The following is an 18,814-nucleotide window of genomic DNA, read 5'->3' on the forward strand; positions in this document are numbered from 1 at the left end:
TTGTGAATAGGTATAAATAAACCACATCAGAATGGTTGCTCAAGGAAGTTTGTTTTGTGTAATAAATTTTCCTGACAGAAATATAGTCATCTGAATATATTCCATTAAGTGTTTACCTAAATGCTATATGAATTCTGTAAGCACCTATTTTTTATGGGGATGGGTTGGTTGTTGGTTTCAAAACGAAAAGCGTGTTCAAAACACCAACCCAGCATCTTTTCCTCTCCTTCACCTGTTGCTCACTTTATTCAAACCTATATACAGAAAAAGGGTTCATTAATCAAAAGCAATGTTAGCATTAACCTCTTCTTTTAACCCTTCATAGCCACTGACAGTGTTACCAACATATAATTTTTTTTCTAGCTGCATTGTAGAAAAAAGTTTAGTTAGATAACCATGGTAAGGCTAGAAAGACATGTTTTGATAAACCTGGAGGCTTTCTTTCTCTGCCCATTTCTCTGTGAATTAAAATCATGCTCAATAAGATTGCTTTTGGAATGTGAGATTGGCCTTGAAATAGTACAGATGAGAGCAGAACTTTAGTAAAGATGATAAATATAGTATCACAATATTTTTCATGTTGACATATGTTTGACATGCCATCACAGTATTTTGTGTGCTAGTGGAAAGCACTAAAATATTATAAATACAAGGCTAGTTATCACAAAAATTTAACATGAAGCTTCAAAGTTTTATTCCTAAAAATTGGTCAGACAAGCATAAAATCTCTCGGCCTTACTAATGATGTGGAAAGAATTAGTGATGTGTGATTAGAGTATTAATTATTCACCAGCTAATGGCCAGAGAGATGAATTGTGAGACTTTTCACACTTTATTTAATGAATTATATGTGAACATCATACCATTCAATATTAAAATATGAAAGATTTGTGACGAAAGTGATATGCACATGTTCTCCACATTTCATCTGCAGAGTACTTATTAATTTCCAAAAGAGAAATTTCCAGCATAGGAAAATTGGTAGGTTGCTTTCAGGGGCTGGGAGTGGGGTGGAGTTGCAAATAGAGAGTGACAGTTAAGGGGTAGAGGGTTTGTGAGAAGCAGAAAAGTTCCTCTTTAAAGTTTCCTTTCTTGTTAAATAATAAATCATAAGTGTGCTAATAACTGTTAAGCCCTATCCTATGTAGCTGTTAGACATGCCATGCTTACAGGCACGTGGTACATTCTATGTCCTTGTACTTTAACCAAGATATCTATGCTGGACATGCTCACAAGCATGTCCCAGCTCTCCATTGCTTTTACCTGTTTAGAAAAGTTTTAAGTTGTTAGCCAATAGGATTTTAGTTTAGATTGTGAGGTCTGACTCCAGTCAACGGAGAAGAGACACAGCAGTAAGGATGACCCCAAAAGTGTAAGGAATAAATGTTTCTGCTTTCCTTTGTTTGTTGTGCTGTCATGACAGTTTGGCTAGCGAGAGTACCCTTCCTGCAGTCCAGGAGGTAAAAATTGTGTTGCTGAAAGATCCTTTGTCTCAATGCTGATTTTTCTTTGTGACACTGAGCATCTGTTTCCAACAGTTTCATTTAAGGACGAAGAAAATCTTCTAAATTTTCTAGATAGTGGTGATGGTTGCACAACTCTGTGATTATGTTTTTAAAAAATATTGAATTGTACATCTTTGAAAGATGAATTTTATGGTACGTAAATTACATTTCTAATGCTGCTGTAAAAAGAAATGAAGACATCTGGTGAACGCAACCATAACCAAATGACCAAACACAGTATCACTAATAATGGGAAACATGGCCACAAATAGTACAAGCCCATTTACATCACTTTCATTAATATTCACATCATATCTTCAACCCTCTTATTACCAGGAATATTCATTCTGTTTTTTACCCAGTAGAACTATTGTAAATCACACATGCCTGAAAATAGTTATTTAAATCTTACAATGGAATTGAAACTCATAAAGGGTCTTTTCATCTCACTATTACTGTAATACTGAGTATTTTTTAGAATAATTCCTCTGTCAGTAACCATTTCTGTCTGTATGCATTGGCATAGTGAATTCATAAATATTACCATTGTTCCCTGATTAAGTAACACAAATTGCTCTATTTCCCCAGAAATATTTTATTAAAATGTAGAGTATTGGTACTACCAACTGTATGTCCCTTTTTCTGTTTTAATATATTTTAATACTAATGTCAAAGAGTGAAGTATCCGTATTCCCATGCCATATTACTTGTATAATTTCTGTATTATATCCTCTATGAAAAGAATGTGGTCAAGTCAATTTTGTATATGTCGGCTATTTTTTACCATAAGGAACATCTGAAATAAAATGTTATCTTCAGCAAACTAGATTTGTAAGAGAAACAAACAAACATTATTATATTTATTTCCACTTAATTCTTGAAGTAAAATTTATTTTCAATATTATTTTCCTTCATTCTTCACAATTGTAGAAATATTTCAAGTGCTAGTGTTTCTTTTGTTTGTTCATTTGATAGTTGTCTTAGGTAACTTTGTCTGGAAGCTCACTTTCAGATGAAGACTCATGGATCTGTGCATTATTAAGGAAATGTTCTCCTCCAAAAAACAAATAAGGGGGTAAGAGAAGTAGAACAGGGAATTGATCACTCCAAATAAATGTGACACTTAAATTTAAATCAAAATCTCAACAGCAACCTAATCCCTTAGGTGTCTCCAGAACTGAAATGACATCCCAATTTTTGTTGGGATTGGGTTGATTGAGCTGAGATTTGAAACTTCCACAACCACAGGTGTTGGCTATGGGCTTGCCCTCGGATGCACCCAGGCAATACAGGTATAAGAGCAGAGCATCCATAGAATTTACTACTGCGGTCTTTTTTTCCTTCTATAGTCCTAGTTAAAACAAAAAATAATAATTCTTATTCTATGATGGTAGCAATGATGGTGCCTCTCTGTAAACTATGTCATTTAATCTAAAAATTGTTGATTAAATAATAGTTGATCAGCTAATGAAATTTTGATTGGTCACTATGTTTAGCACAAGTGTACAATTTGTAGAAGTACTGATTTATGCTATCAAGGAAATTTAAATCTAAGAATGATATCATATGGTAAAAATTACATATAGATAGGAAATGTTGTCCTGAATAAGACCATTTGATACATGTGCTTAGGATCTATAGAATGAAAGATAAGATTAGTGTTTGTTAATCAAGATGATGTTGAGTATGTATTTTACATATAATTTTAATACATATCAATTTATAAAGAGAAAAAGGTAGTGCATTCCTTTCTGAAAAATATTTTATGCAGAACTGTGGTAGAAATCATTCAATTGCATGTCACACATGTTTACCATTAATGTACTTGGTAACTCATTATATTTCAGGTACGAACATTTTTTTAGTTTCATCCTATTCTTTATTTACTTACAGTTACTTGCATTGAAAACATGGGATTTTGACATTTTTACCTCAGCAAGTAACCATAAAGTAGTAGTAGATGATAGATGGCTGATTCAATAGTGATATTTTCTTGGTATACTATAATGCAAATCTGAAATTAATAAGGCAGGATTACAGTGATATAGATATAGAACATAGCCCTTTTATTTAAAAAATCAGTTCCACAAGAATAGAACTGTCATATAAGATAGACAGCCCCAATATACTTTAAGAGTGTTTTGTGACTGATAATAAGACAATTTCACAATACTTTCATAAAATAGAGTATGCAGGTTGTAATAGAAGGTAATAGTACTCTGTTCTCATTGAATAACTTTTGCAGTATTGCTTTCAGTCCTCAGACACATTTAAAGAAGGATAAACACAAAACAAAAGGTCATCTAAATAAATGAGATTGATATGTAAGAGATGTGGAGACCTTACGGTAGAAAGAATCTTCGAATGTCCTAAATTTCTGAAATCTGAAGAGAAACCTTAGAGAAAAAATAATGACTGCATTTAAATATTTGAAGAACTGTAGTGGGCTTCAGATTGTAAGTTTTGTTCTGCATTGCACTGGAACAGAACTTCTGCAGTTACAGCTCTCCAGATAGAAAATGGGCTGTTTCTGTGTTGTGAGTATCATCTGGTAGTATCTCCCTAATAGTGTCATCCAAGGCTACATACCATTTGTCAGGGACTCCATAGAAGAACATGAGTAAATTAACTCTGAGACACCTTCAACTCCAAACTTTCCCAAATCTGTGTTTTTGCACCTGCACAGTTACAAGCTGTGTTCTATAGCACACTTGACAGTGAAATTTATGTATGTTAAAATCTTTAAAAGTAAAAATTTAAAAAATGATTAATATTGAATAGCTGGTTAACAAAAACGAAGTAAGTAGAAAGAAAAAATGAATAAATCATGTCTTCATCATCAAAGGCATCTGGGATATTTAAATTCATTCAATTTACTGCATCTGAAATTTTTATTGTATTGAAATGCAATGTTTTCACTTTCAGCTTTTCGCTCCCAGTAACTGCAACCGCAGAAAACTGCATTCTTACTACTTACCAGTATGTGGCAATTCATCTGGATAAGCAAAACATTATTTTAAAGAATGGTAAGCTATGTATGACTTATTTATCTCTAACTCTCACTGTATAGGTTATTGGCCAACATCTAGAAATAAAGTGAATTGAAAATTATCAGTTGTTTATTAAACAGCTGCCATTAGTAGGAGCTGTGCTTGTCATTGAGAGTAGAATATATATGTCTCTTAAATCCAAAAATTGACAGTCTAGTTTGAACAGGATGATTTGGACCGAAGACAATATAACAAAGCATGTGGGTGTGACAGGAGATGTAAGGCAGGAAATGTAGGTACAGGACCATAATGCTAAGCCCTTTATTCTATAGTAGTGGGAGCCATCTGTCATTTTTTGAGTATCAGTGATTAGAAAGAAAACAATTCCTGGGATGTATGATGAATTAAAGTGGGACAGAGTATGGTCAGTAGACCAGCTTGGAATTGCTGCAGGGGAAATTGTGAGAGAAGCTAAGAATACTAAACAAGCTAGTGAGCAGGGAGAAATAGGAAAGGCAAGATACAGGGAAGTACATTAGAGAAAGGAGGGAGAGCAGGTAACAACAACAACAAATCCCATCTCTGTGGATTGTCAAGGTCTTAATTTTCAGTGCTGAATTAGAGGTCTTTTTTGTTTGTTTGGTTTTAACCAGTTTTCTCATATTCTTCACTTGTTTCTTCAAGCATTTACAACTCTCATAAAACATGTTTAGTTTTATTCTACCTCAATCTCAGGAGATGATTCTTTTTTCTTACTATTCAGAAGAAATAGAGGCCATTGGGCAGTACCACTCTGAACTTCCAGATACCCTCATGGATTGGAACTGGATTGTGACACACGAGTCACAAGCATGTATTGTGACTCATTTTACTGGTCACAAAGCTGGGGGCCAGTACTGTCTCTTGCCTTAAGCCATTCCTTTATCTGAATCCATTTACCCAAGTACCTTTCTGAATCAAGTAACCTTGCCTATCTTCATTTCTATCTCCCTCTTAGCTGCTTTGAGTAAGCATCTAGGAAGACAGCAGAGGAGAAAGGAGACTATATCTTCTCAGTACCCAGCAGGCTCATCCCCAAAGAGCAAAAAGGGTAGCTTCAGGCCATGCATCCCTTATTAATTCTTTCCAAATCTAACTGTAAGATAAATCACTCAACTTCCCAAGGAGAGTGAGAAAAGTAGCAGAGGAAATTATGCAATTAAAATACTTCAGCTGCCTTTAACAGGAAAAATTTCAGGGATGAGGAAGAAGAATTTATCCATTATGCTGCCATTACTAAAATACTGAGCGCAGCTAAGACTATTGACTATTCTTTCTCCATCTTTAAACTTTCTCTGGGTTTCCACATACCATACTTCTTTTGGTCTCCTTTAACCTCTCTGACTATTCCATCTGAACATCTTTCATAGATTTCTCTTCCTCTAGCTATACTTTTAAATTATTTGTGTCAATAGGAATTCTGAACCCTCTCCTCTTCTTCCTTCCATGACTTCAGCTATAATCCATGGGCTATATCTCTAGCCTAGTTTCCTCTCAGAGATTCAGCAATTCAGAATTCAACTGCCTTCTGGATACCATTCACTGTATTCACATAGGCATCCCAAAAACCAACATATTCCAAACTGAAGTCCTCTCTCTGAAATTTTTTTTCTCTATATGCGCCATCTCTGTGTTTGTACCTATGGTCCATCCAGGTGCCAAATCTGGAAACCTGAGTGCCATCATTGGCAATGTCTTCTCTCTCACACTCCACTTCCAGTCCGATTCCTGTCCCTTTTGCTGCCTAAATATTTATCAAATCAATTCACTTTTCTCCCTCTCTGCTGCCACTACAAACATTCAAGCTGCCATAATATCTTTCCAGGATTGTTGTAAGGGTTTCTAAACTGTTCTCCTACCTCCTACAATGGTCTCCCCTTTCACAAACCTACCCTCATGCCATGGCCACAGTGATATTTACAAACTGAAAATTCATTCTTTAATTCCCAGGTTTAAAATCTTTCCATAGAATGATTGCTAGGTAGATGAAGCCTGCAAGACCACACATGTTAGCAAGTGGCTTTGTTCTCATTTCTGGACATTTTTTGCTCTATGCTCAAGCCACATTAATCTTCTGCAAGTTCTTTGAGCATGTTGACCTTTACTGATATTCTATCTGGTGACTGGAGCATTTTATCCATGATACCATACACAGTTATAGAAGATCCCTGCCTCTGCATTCAAAAAGTATGTGTTTCTCTGGTGTATCCTCAGTTCTGTGCAATTCTTTTGTCACGGTCCTTGCTACATTTTGACTTATCCTGCCTATTATCAATGTCTATTTCCAAATGCTGCTATCTATAAAGTCTGTGAGAGTAGGAATCACCTCTCTCTTTTTGACTATGTGTCCGTAGTGCCTCACACAGTGTCTAGCAGATAAAAGGTCTTTGTTCAGTATTGTGAAATCAATTATTTGAATTATAAACCATCAGGAAGGTATCTTTTAGCTATATATTTTCATAAAATAATGAGTTATATGTGGAATAGCATATTCTGAACACCAAAAATTTATTTTAAAGTAATTTATGGAATAATGCAGTTGGCAGAATGGAGATATACAGGGAGAGATAGATATCTCAAAATTTTATCACACACTGTCAAAATTTAAAGCTTTTTTCTGACTAATATTAATATAGTATTTTTATATTCTATACTGCAAGGGGGAGGATTTCAGAATAATACAATGTAATAGTTATGAAGAGTCACACAAACTGGATGGCAATTCTCATTTGTGTTCTAACCACATTATTATGCCATATGATTTTATTTTTATTCTCAAATCTTCAAATTTACCGTCTTTTATTAAGGAAAACATGCATGACAGAACAGTAACAGAACACTGATATCTGTTTTACCTATTTAAAAGGGCTTTTGTGAGGACCCATAGACTGCAAATACATGGAAATTATTGTTATTAATATTATTTCAATATTATTGCTATTATCACTGTGGTTGTGATTGCTTTATCACTTTTGTATGCCTTATAATTTACTTCCAGAAAATAATGATTAATTACTGGCCAAAAAATAATATTGTGATCTCTTTAAAAGAAATAAATAAAACCTGTGTGATAGATTATTAAGCATAAAGTCTATGTATTAAAATAAAGCATCCATTTGGGGAAATATTTCAAAAGAAATAAATTATAATTCTTAAATATTCTAAATATCTTTAGAAATATGTATAGTAATAATTTCTAATGTATATTTAATGCTTCCCAGGTATATGGTACTCTGCTAAGTGCCTTATATTTATCCTTTAAATTAGTCCTCCCAGAAGTTCTGAGTTAGATGCTCTTACACATCTCGCTTTACAAATTAAAAATCTGAATATGTAGAGAGGGTGAGCAGATTGTCCCAGGGAATTCTAATGAAATTTGAGGCCTCAGAACCCACACTCTTTGGTACTATGTGCTAGGGTATTATGTGATCAGCGAAGGTAAAATATTAAAATATATCAATTATATCCAAAAGTAAAGCAGCATGAATATTTTAGAATTGCTCATCTGCAAAATTCTTTCAAAAAGTAAATTATTGAGTTGAGTTGAAAGGGTAGAGATGTGGTTTTGTATTCCACTAGGAACTTTTTATCATTTAATGGTAAGTTAAAAACATTTAACCTAATGCATCTACCACACATAATTCTATCATTGAGTTCTCTAAGGCTCACTTCTATGAATTCTATAGTGGTGTAGCATTCTGGAAATAATGCACACCTATTGACTACAGAGTCTCTGGCAAATTCTGAATTACTCTGTTATGAAAGAGTGGAAGAAACTTAGCATACAATAGCTCATTTATATTTGGTATTGCCTTTAAAATAATCTTCACAACAAACTCATGAGCTCAGAAACTTTGGTCTCATTTTATGGATAAATATATGTTTTAAATAATTCATATAACATACTCACAATTTAACTTGTCAGGAGTAGAGGTGCCAAGTTTTCAAATTAGATTTTTCTAACTGCAGAGTCTATGCATTTTTGACAGAATCAGACTGTCCCAGACTGAAGCTGGGACTTGATGCCAGGGCAGGGATTGGACACTGGACCACATGGAGGACTAGCTAAAAGAGAGTCAGGGCAAAATCAGCTTTCTTTCTTTCTTTTCTTTTTTTATTGGTGAGACAGGGTGTCCTTCTGTCTCCCAGGCTGGAATGCAGTAGCACAATCACGGCTCACTGCAGCCTCTGCCTCCTGGGTTCAAGCAATTCTCATGCCTCAGCCTCCCAAATAGCACCACACCCAGCTAAATTTTGTATTTTTTTGTAGAGTCAGGGTTGGGCAGACTGGTCTTGAACTTCTGACCTCAGGTGATCCTCCTGCCTTAGCCTCCTAAAGTGCTGGGATTATAGGCATGAGCTCTCTTGCCTGGCTGCAAAATCAGCTTTCAATCAGACATGCCTACCAGTGTGCCATGTCAATTTACCATTGCCATGTCAACATTTGGGAGTTACTGCCCCTTTACATAGCAGTGACCCACAGATTACTCCCCTTTCTCTAGAAATTTTTGCATAAACCACCCCTTAATCTGCAGGCCATTAAAAATGGGAATAAATATGACTGCAAAACTGCCCTGAGCTGCTACCCTTTGCCTAGGGGTAGCCCTGCTCTTCACGGGCAGTCATGGAGCTTAATACTGCTGGAGATGTAACACTGACTCTTCAATTAAGCTGTTTACTTCTACCTCTGGCTTGCCCTTGACTTCTTTCCTGAGCAAAGCCAAGAACCCTCGCAGGCTAAGTTCTACTCTGGGTCCCACCTGCCCTGCATCAAACTATGAATGTATGTAAATTGCATATGTATTTTGAGGCTTGGCCTTAAGTCACTCCTACTGGCTTTTCTTGGTCAGCACTGCCTTTGGTTGTATTCAAATGGACATTGTGGCAGACCCAAATATATGTATAACAACTTTAACTAAAATTGAGATTGAAATCTGTACAAAAATGGTATCAGTTCATAACCAAGCTGTGATATTATTACAGAGAGTTAACTAGGAAGAAATTACTTTTTCTGGTGTCTCTTTTCCTCTATCTTATTTTGAACACCGTATATAATAATTTCATGTCTTTTGATTTAGAAACATTTAAAATGTTTTCATATTCTTCTTTATGCTAAAGTTGAAGATTGTTCATTCTCTAATAACTTTGATGTACCATAAAAATTGCCTTACCAAAACATTCATTTAGTTTAGAAAATTGTATCAACTTTTATGTTATTTGTTTCCTATTTGACATCTTATTTGATGTACAGAGGGCGTTTGGTTTTTTTTTTTTTACTTTGTCATAGATAGATAGATGGATACATAGATAGATAGATACATCAATAGATAATGGATAAATTCCCATTAAATAATGGGATAAAGAAGTACATGAATGCATGTTTTACTTACTATGATTCAATGTGTCATTTGTAGATAAGGATGAATATCTTAGGAAAACTAGAGACCTTGTTTCGCCTCCCTGCCAGGATGCTAAATCATCCTCTCCTGCTTCAATTAAAAAGAAAGACACCACTAGCAAATTAAATGATGCTGAACCTGCAAAGGGAAACATATTTATTGGTATGTAGCAGATATATAGTGTACTTCCCAAAATTAGTCCATGACATGATCTGCTTAATATCATTTAATTTAAAAGTTAGGTTTTTACAAGTAACAAGAAATTCATGAGGAAAATTGTGAATTTGTCATTAATATTAAATAGATCATCTCTTTGGAGAGTTGTCTTCAAGGGTCAATAGCATAACTTCTCTAATGTTCTTGATTCATAGCACTTTAACTGTTTAAGTATTTATTTTCCAAAGCCAAAATGTACCACATAGTTCCATGTATTGAATGCATTGGGACAAAAATATAAGAGTAGTAACTTATGTGCTGTCCAACAGATGTTGCAGTAATATTTAACTAAAATGTTAAATATCCTGTGGAGCCTCTGTAAATTTACTTGGACATCCCAAGCACTCTCTGTGCACAGTTTGGGAACTGCAGAACTAAGGACTTGACTCCTCAGTATCTAAATGTAGTCAATGATTCCTATCTTAGAAAGAGGTCAGCACAGATAAATATGTGGAGTTTCGTACTATGATTTACAATTAACTGTTCAAATATTCCTTTCTCTGGATGTAGGTAATATTAAAAATTTTTCTTTTTATTGAATGGACCAAACCAAATTAAATAATATGAGGTTTTTAGTGAGTGTGTGATTGTGCCATTATATAGACAGATATTTTTGGGAAAAAAGATGAAATTATTTTATATTCTTGAAAATTATTTTAACTTGAAAATGCTTTTATTAAAGTACTTGTTTTGGATAGAAAGTCACTTGGGATCTAAACCAATATTATGTTTATATAATTTTTTCAGATGAGGTTAAATATTTTCTAATACATAATGCTGAAGATTGTCAATACATTTTATTAATGTAATAAAAAATGAAAGATTCCACTTCAGGGAATATTTTCACATACCGTTATGGAAAGAAGAATATGTAACTTTTATTTATTGAAATCTACCTATTGTCAAAACATTTCTGTTGGGTACTTAAAAACAAATACATTTTCATTGTTTATTTTTAAGATACAGTAAATTGTTTAAGAATTTCTATGCAAGCATAGAATAATTTATAGAATAGGTTCTGTTAGTCTACATACAAATGACAATAACTGAAAGAATATTTTACTCCTGGTCATGTAGCCCTTTTTTTTTTTTAACAAACTAATTTAAATTTTAGGAGTGGAAGCAGTGCCTGAAAATTTGCACCTGGGTAAAAGTGAAATATCAAAGAAAGATAAGAAAAAATGTGAACAATTCCTTTCTCTTGAAGAAGAAACAAAGGCAAACTGCTTTTTTGAGAGAGTTGTAAATGCAGTACAGATCTGGTTCAGCCTCTTCGGCTGGCCTGAAGGACCCCATTCTCTTTGTATTCCAGGGTCTGTAAGAAGGTAGGAGTCACATGTTTCTCTAAATTCCTTGCTTTGTATCACATCATAAAATACAATCTATTGATTGAGATTAAGTGAAGTACAATATGAAATAATTTATTCTACACTGATATATCACGATGCATCTCATAATTTATTGTTATTGCAAGAAGAGTAAAATGATGCAAACACACATTCTTTAGTATAATGTCATCTTTAATTTCTTTTAAATATCTGTTAATTTTAGGCAAGCACGGAAAATCTCTGAACCTCACCTTCCTCATCTGTGATACGAGAAAGGTTATACTATGAGTAGTATAACCCTTTAAAAGTTGAAAATTTTGTAAAAAGTTGAAAGCCCTTTTAAAGTTGAAAATTTTGTAAACTACACATTGCTGTGTAAATAAACTATTAGCCCCAGATGGAGATTATGGCCAGGTAGATAGGTAATGGTATTAATGAATAGGGAGGGATCACCTTTCTTTGACGTGATTTCTTCTTTTACAGTGCATTTACTTCCCTTCTTTCATGTGTTGTTCTATTATTCAGTACGTCTAAAATAGTTCAACTGTTTTGGTTATATCATGTGACTTAATTCTGTTGTTAAACAGGAGTTTAGGCCTATTACTTGTTATAATGTTGGTGTAGTATGTTCTCAGAATTTTTCTACCTGCTTTCTCAGCAATGAGGTAACTTGCTGCAACCATGGTGGGGAGTGGAGTACTCATACCGATAGTGGACTATGGGCTATTTATATAATTTCTGCTCTATATTAGAGAGACCTAGGTAAAACTAAGGCTACAGTTTTCCTGTATGTTACCTTTTTCATGTTTTTTAATTAATGGGACAAATCTAGCTTCATGGAATGAATTGGCTAATATTTCCTCTTTGTCCCTGCTGTGATAAAATTAATGCAATAGATACCCTGAAAATTTATCATTTTCATCATAAAATCATTTGGCTCCAGAGAATTTTTAACAAAATTATTCTATTATAACTTCAGTTTTCTGTTCTGGGGTTTTGTCTACTGAAATTTTTACCTGTTTCAATGAAATTTTAATGACTTGTTTTCATTTTGGAGGAAATTATTGATTGAGCATTTGAAACTCATTATTCAATAGATGTGACTAATAGTTATCTTTAATTGTACTTTAAGTTCTGGGCTACATGTGCAGATCATGCAGGATTGTTGCATAGGTACATACATGGCAATGTGGTTTGCTGCCTCCATCCCCCGTCACCTAGTCTTCCTGGTTTTTATTTCCTTTATGCAGTTGTATGTATTTCTTCATTTCCAACTGTAATTTTATTTTTTCTTGATTATAGGTATCAGGAATTTAATTTTAAATCTCATATAATGAGTAAATCCTTGCATTAACTTTCCATTTCTGTGTTTTCTAAATCATGTAATACTGATTTTTTATAATTTACTTTTTTTTAAACCTGAATTGTATACTTAATTAATTTGAGGTCTATATATATATATATCTTTTTTCTCCTTTAACTGCATACCATAATTTTTGTTACTAAGAAAAAATTTCTAGTTTTCATTTTTTTATAGATTGAAATTTTAGTTTTTATTTTCTATATAATATTACTATAATAGTGATTGCTAGTTTGTTGCATATTATGTTATTGCATAAATTTATCAGTATTTACTTGTAATTAACATTAATTTTGGGGCATACTTGCTATTTTATCATATTTTTGTTTAGTCTAGATGCAGAAATAAATGCATTTGCTTACAAATGGTAGCAGACACTTATAGATACTATATGGGAAGCTTCTCAGAGGTGGGATCACTGGATCAAATAACATAAACTTCTTAAAGTCTCTTATAATACATTGTTGGATTATTTTTTAATAAGTGTTCTGTATTAATCCCACTAATGAGATGCATTGTCAGTCTGGTTGTTTCCTGAGGGAATTGAGTGCTGTAACACTTTAAATCCCACTATTTTGACAAGTAAGAAACAGCCCATGTTTCTTACTTGTCAAAATAGTAATCGGGAAAGGCAGTTCTGGAGAAATATGGGAGCCTTTCTAGTTTTGGGAAGAAAGATACCCACAACCATAAAACTGATGAAAAATTAACTTTTTCCAAGTAATGATATTATTCAATGCATTTTTTAAACTTTTAGTTTCAGGGGTACATGTGCAGGTTGGTTCTATAGGTAAATTGCATGTTGTGGGGGTTTGTGGTACAGATTATTTCATCATCCAGGTAATCAGCATAGTACTCAATAGGTAGTTTTAAAATCCTTACACTTCTCCCAACCTCCACCCTCAAGTAGGCCCCGGCATTTATTGTTCCTGCTTTGTATCCACATATACTCAATGTTTAGGTCTCACTTACAAGTGAGAACGTAGTATTTGGTTTACTGTTGCTTTGTTAGTTCACTTAGGAAAATGGCTTCCAGCCCCATTCATATTGCTGCAAAGGACATGATCATATTTTTTTGTGTATGTGTAGTATTCTGTGGTGCATATGCATAACGTTTTCTTTATCCAATCCACCACTGCTTGGCATTTAAATTGATTCCATGTCTTTACTATTGTGAATAGTGCTGCAATGACATACGCATGCATGTGTGTTTATGGTAGAATGATTTATACTCCTTTCTCTATACCCAATAATGGGACTGCTGAGTTGAATGATAGTTCTGTTTTAAGTTCTTTGAGAAATCACCAAACTGGTTTTCACAGTGGCTGAACTAATTTACATTTCCACCAGCTGTATATTAGTGCTTCCTTTTCTTCATAGCCTTGACAACATCAGTTATTTTTTAACTCTTTAATAATAGCCATTCTGACTGGTGAAAGGTAGTATCTCGTTGTGGTTTTGATTTGCATTTTTCTAATGATTAGTGATGTTGAACACTTTTTCATATGCTTGTTGGTCTCGTATATGTCTGCTTTTGAAAAGTATTTGTTCGTGTCCTTTGCCTATTTATTAATGGAGTTGTTTGTTTTTGACTTGTTAATTTAAGTTCCCTATAGATTCTGGTTATTAGATGTTTGTCAGAGAAATAGTTGGCAAATCATTTGTCTAATTCTGTGGGTTGTCTGTTTACTCTGTTGATAGTTTATTTTGTTGTGCAGAAGCTCTTTACTTTTATTGCGTCCCATTTGTCAGTTTTTGTTTTTGTCACAGTTGCTTTTGTAGTATTCATCAAAAAATCTTTGCCTGGGCCTACATCTCAAATGATATTGACTAGATTTTCTTCAAGTATTTTTATATTTTTGGGTTTTAAATTTAAATCTTTAATCGATCTTGGGTTGATTTTTATATATGGCATAAGGAAGGGGTCCAGCTTCAGTCTTTTGCATATGGCTAACCAGTTATCCCAGCACCATTTATTGAATGGGGAGTCCTTTCCCCATTGTTTGTTTTTGTCCACTGTGTTTAAGATCAGATGTTTGTGGGTGTGTGGCCTTACTTCTGAGCTGTCTTTTCTGTTCCATTAGTTTATGTGTCTATTTTGTACCACTACCATGCTGTTTTGGTTACTGTAGCCTTTTAATCTAGTTTAAAGTCAGGTCTAGTTTAAAGATGCCTCTAGCATTTTTTTTTTTTTTTTTTTTTTAGTTAGTATTGCTTTGGCTACTTGGGCTCCTTTGTGGGTATATATGAATTTTAGAATAATGTTTTTCTAATTCTTTGAAGAATGTCATTGGTAATTTGATAGGAATAGCATTGAATTTGTAAATCACTTTGGGTATTATAGCCATTTTAACAATATGGATTCTTCCTATCTATGAATGTGGAATGTTTTTCCATTTTTATCATTTCTGATTGATTTGAGCAAAGTTTTGTAATTCTTGCTTTAGAGATCTTTCACCTTCCCAGTTAGCTGCATTCCTAGGTATTTTATCTATTTTGTGGCTGCTGTGAATGTCATTACATTCTTCATTTGGCTATCAGCTTGGGTGTTATTGGCATATAGAAATTCTACTGACTTTGTAAATGATTTTGGATCCTAAAACTTTGCTTAAGTTTAAAAATCAAATCTAGGAGCTTTCGGGCAGAGACTGTGCGGTTTTCTGGGTATGAAACCATAACATCTGCAAACAGAGATAGTTTAACTTCCTGCCTTCCTACTTGGATGCTCTTTATTTCCTTCTCTTACCTGATCGCTCTGGCCAGGACTTAACAATACTATGTTCAATAGGAGTGGTAAGTGTGAACATTCTAGTATTCTTCTGGTTTTCAAGGGGGATGCTTCCAGCTTTTGCCCAGTCAGTATGATGTTGGCTATGGGTTTGTCATAGATGGCTCTTATTATTTTCACATATGTTCCTTCAATGCCTAGTTTGTTAAGGGTTTTCAACATGAAGGGATACTGAATTTTATTTAAAAAAACCTTTTCTGTATCTATTAATATGATCACGTGTTTTTGTTTTCAGTTCAGATTATGTGATTCACATTTATTAATTTGGAATGTTGAACCAACCTTGCATCCTAGAGACAAAACCTACTTGATTTTGCTGTGTTCACTTTTTGATTTGCTTCTGGATACAGTTTATTAGTATTTTGCTGAGGAGTTTTGTATCTATGTTCATCAACAATATTGGTCTGAAGAATTTTTTATGTCTCTTCCAGGTTTTGGTATCAGAATTATGCTGATCTCATAGAATGAGTTAGGGAGGAGTCCCTCCCGCTTGATTTTTGGAGTAGTTTCCATAGGAGTGGTACCAGTGCTTCCTTGTACATCTGGTAGAATTCAACTACGAATCTATCTGGTTCTGGGCTTTTTTTGTTTTTGTTTTTGGTTGGTAGGCTATTTATTACTGACTCAATTTCAGAACTCATTCTTGGTCTGTTCTGGGATATAATTTATTCCTGGTTCAGTCTTGGAGGGGTGTATGTGTCTAGGATCTTAAACATCTTTTCTAGGCTTTCTAGTTTGTGTGCATAGAGGTGCTCATAATTGTCTCATTTTTGGGTGTTTCTGTATGGTAGGTGGAAATATCCTCTGTGTCACGTCTGATTGTGTTTATTTGGATCTTTCTTCTTTTATTTGTCTATCTAGCAGTCTAGCTTTATAATTTATTCTTTCCGAGAGCACGTGTCTAGCTTCATTGATCTTTTTTATGTTTTTTCCTGTCTCACCTCCATTCAGTTCAGTTCCAATTTTGGTTATTGCTTGTCTTCTGCTAGTATTGGGGTTGGTGTGCACTTTTTTCACTGTTCCTCTAGGTACAATGTTAGGTTATTAATTTGAGATCTTTCTCACCTTTCAATGTCTGTGTTTAGCACTATAAACCTTTCCCTTAACATTGCTTTAGCTGTGCCCCAGAGATTCTGATACGTTATATCTTTGATCTGATTAGTTTCTAAGAATTTCTTGATTTCTGCCTTAATTTCTTTTTTACCCAGAAGTCATTCAGGAGCAGGTTGTTTGATTTCTATGTAATTGTATGATTTTGAGTGATTGTCTTGGTATCAATTTCTGATTTTACTGTGCTATGCAGTCTGATGCTGTAGTTGGTATGGTTTCTTTTTTTCTTAATTTGCTGAAAATTAATTTATGGCTGATTGGTCAATTTTAGAGTATGTGCTGTGTGCAGATGAGAAGAATACATATTCTGGTGTTTTTGGGCGGAGAGTTGTTTAGATGTCTGTTATGTCTCTTTGGGTAATTGTAGAATTGACGTCCCAATTATGTTTGTTATCTTTGTTAGTTTTCTGCATCAGTGATCTATCTAATACTGTCAGTGGGGTGTTGAAGTTACCCACTATGATTATATGGTTATCTAAGTCCCTTTGTAGTCTCAAATAACTTGTTTTATGAATCTGGGTGCTCTTGTATTTGATACATGAATATTTAGGATAGTTATATCTTGTTGAATTGAACCCTTTACCATCATGTAATGCCCTTCTTTGTCATTTTTGAATGGTTTAATTTTAGTCTTTTTTTCTGGAATTAGGATAACAACCTCTCTCTTTTTTTTCCATTTTCTTGGTATATTTTTCTTCATCCCTTTACTTTGAGCCTGTGGGTATCATTGCATATGAGATGATCTTTTAAAGACATTATATACTTGGGTCTTGTTTCTTCATGTAACTTGTCACTCTGCCTTTTAATTCAGGCATTTAGCTCATTTACCTTGAAGGTTAGTATTAATATGTGAGAACATGATCCTTTCATTTTGTTGTTAGCTGGTTATTATGTAGAGTTGATAGTGTAGTTGCTATAGTGTCAATGGTCTTTGTAATTAAGTGTTTTGTGGTGGTTGGTAAATATATTTCCTTTCTACATTTAGCACTCCCTTAAAGACGTGCACTCTTGTAATGTACATCTGATGGTAATGAATTCCCTAAGCATTTGCTTGTCTGAAAATTATCTTCTTTCTCCTTCACTTATAAAGATTAGTTTGATGGTAGTTTTTTTTCTTTAAAAATGCTGAATATAGGCCCCCAATCGCATGTGGCTTGTAGGGTTTCTGCTGAGAGGTCTGCTGTTAGCCTGATGGTGTTCTTTGTAGATGACATGCCCCTTCTCTCTAGCTGCCTTTTATATTCTTTCATTTTTATCTTGTATAATCTGATGACTATATTCTTGGGGATAGCCATCTTGTTATAGTACCTCACAGAGTTTCTCTGCATTTCCTGAATTTGAATGTTGGCCTCTCTAGCAAGGTTGGGGAAATTTTCATGGATGATATCCTCAAATATTTTCCAAGTTGCTTGCTTTCTCTCTCTCTCCTTCAGATATGCCAGTGAGTTTGGTTTTGTTCTTTCCTTTTTTTTTAATGTTTGTTTCACTGAGTTTGTTTGGAGAACCAGTCTTCAAGCTCTGAGATTCTTTCCTCAACTTGGTCAATTCTGCTGTTAATACTTTTAGTTGTGTTGGTTCTTTCTCATCTATGTGGGCTGATGTTCTTTTAAGTGTCATGTAATTTGAGTATGCTCAGTTGAATTTGTTTCTGGATGTTTTCAAAGGGTTGAGGCTTTGTGCTGGGGCTTTCTTCGTAGCTGAATTCTTGTTCTTGGTTTCACGGTGGTGTATATTATGTTGAAGTTTGGGCTATAATTCAGTAGATTGCACTGAAGCGTAATGACTGGTAGATAGGCTTTTGTACAGCCACATGGCTTCTCTGCAATTCCCTGCATTTCCAGCCATGCTTCCTGTCAGTGCTCTGAGAGTGTGGGCTCCTCTCCCACATGACTGCTGGCTACAGATCTTGGCTTGGCACTCTTAGGCTGCACACTGCAGCCCTGAGATGAGTTCAGGTTTTATGTTCCCTCTTCGGCTCAGGGGCAACAAAGGCAGGGACTTTGGCAGTAGCAATTACAGAGGGCCTTTCATTTGTCTCTTGGTGCCCCACCCCAGATAAATGCAGAACCCATACCAATC

The 18,814-nt window shown here is 34.4% G+C and overlaps 1 protein-coding gene across 1 annotated transcript in view; it reads left to right on the plus strand.

The window, feature by feature from the left end:
• The window catches only part of CFAP47 (cilia and flagella associated protein 47), a 437,978-nt gene that overhangs the window by 140,574 nt on the left and 278,590 nt on the right, over positions 1-18,814 (plus strand). Inside the window, exons 26-28 of the mRNA XM_078364097.1 lie at positions 4,431-4,531; positions 9,949-10,095; positions 11,264-11,474. Of these exons, the coding sequence (XP_078220223.1) occupies positions 4,431-4,531; positions 9,949-10,095; positions 11,264-11,474 (459 nt within the window). The remainder of the gene's footprint in view (positions 1-4,430; positions 4,532-9,948; positions 10,096-11,263; positions 11,475-18,814) is intronic.

The sequence above is a fragment of the Callithrix jacchus genome, chromosome X (assembly GCF_049354715.1).
Source record: "Callithrix jacchus isolate 240 chromosome X, calJac240_pri, whole genome shotgun sequence".
Taxonomy (NCBI): domain Eukaryota; kingdom Metazoa; phylum Chordata; class Mammalia; order Primates; family Cebidae; genus Callithrix; species Callithrix jacchus.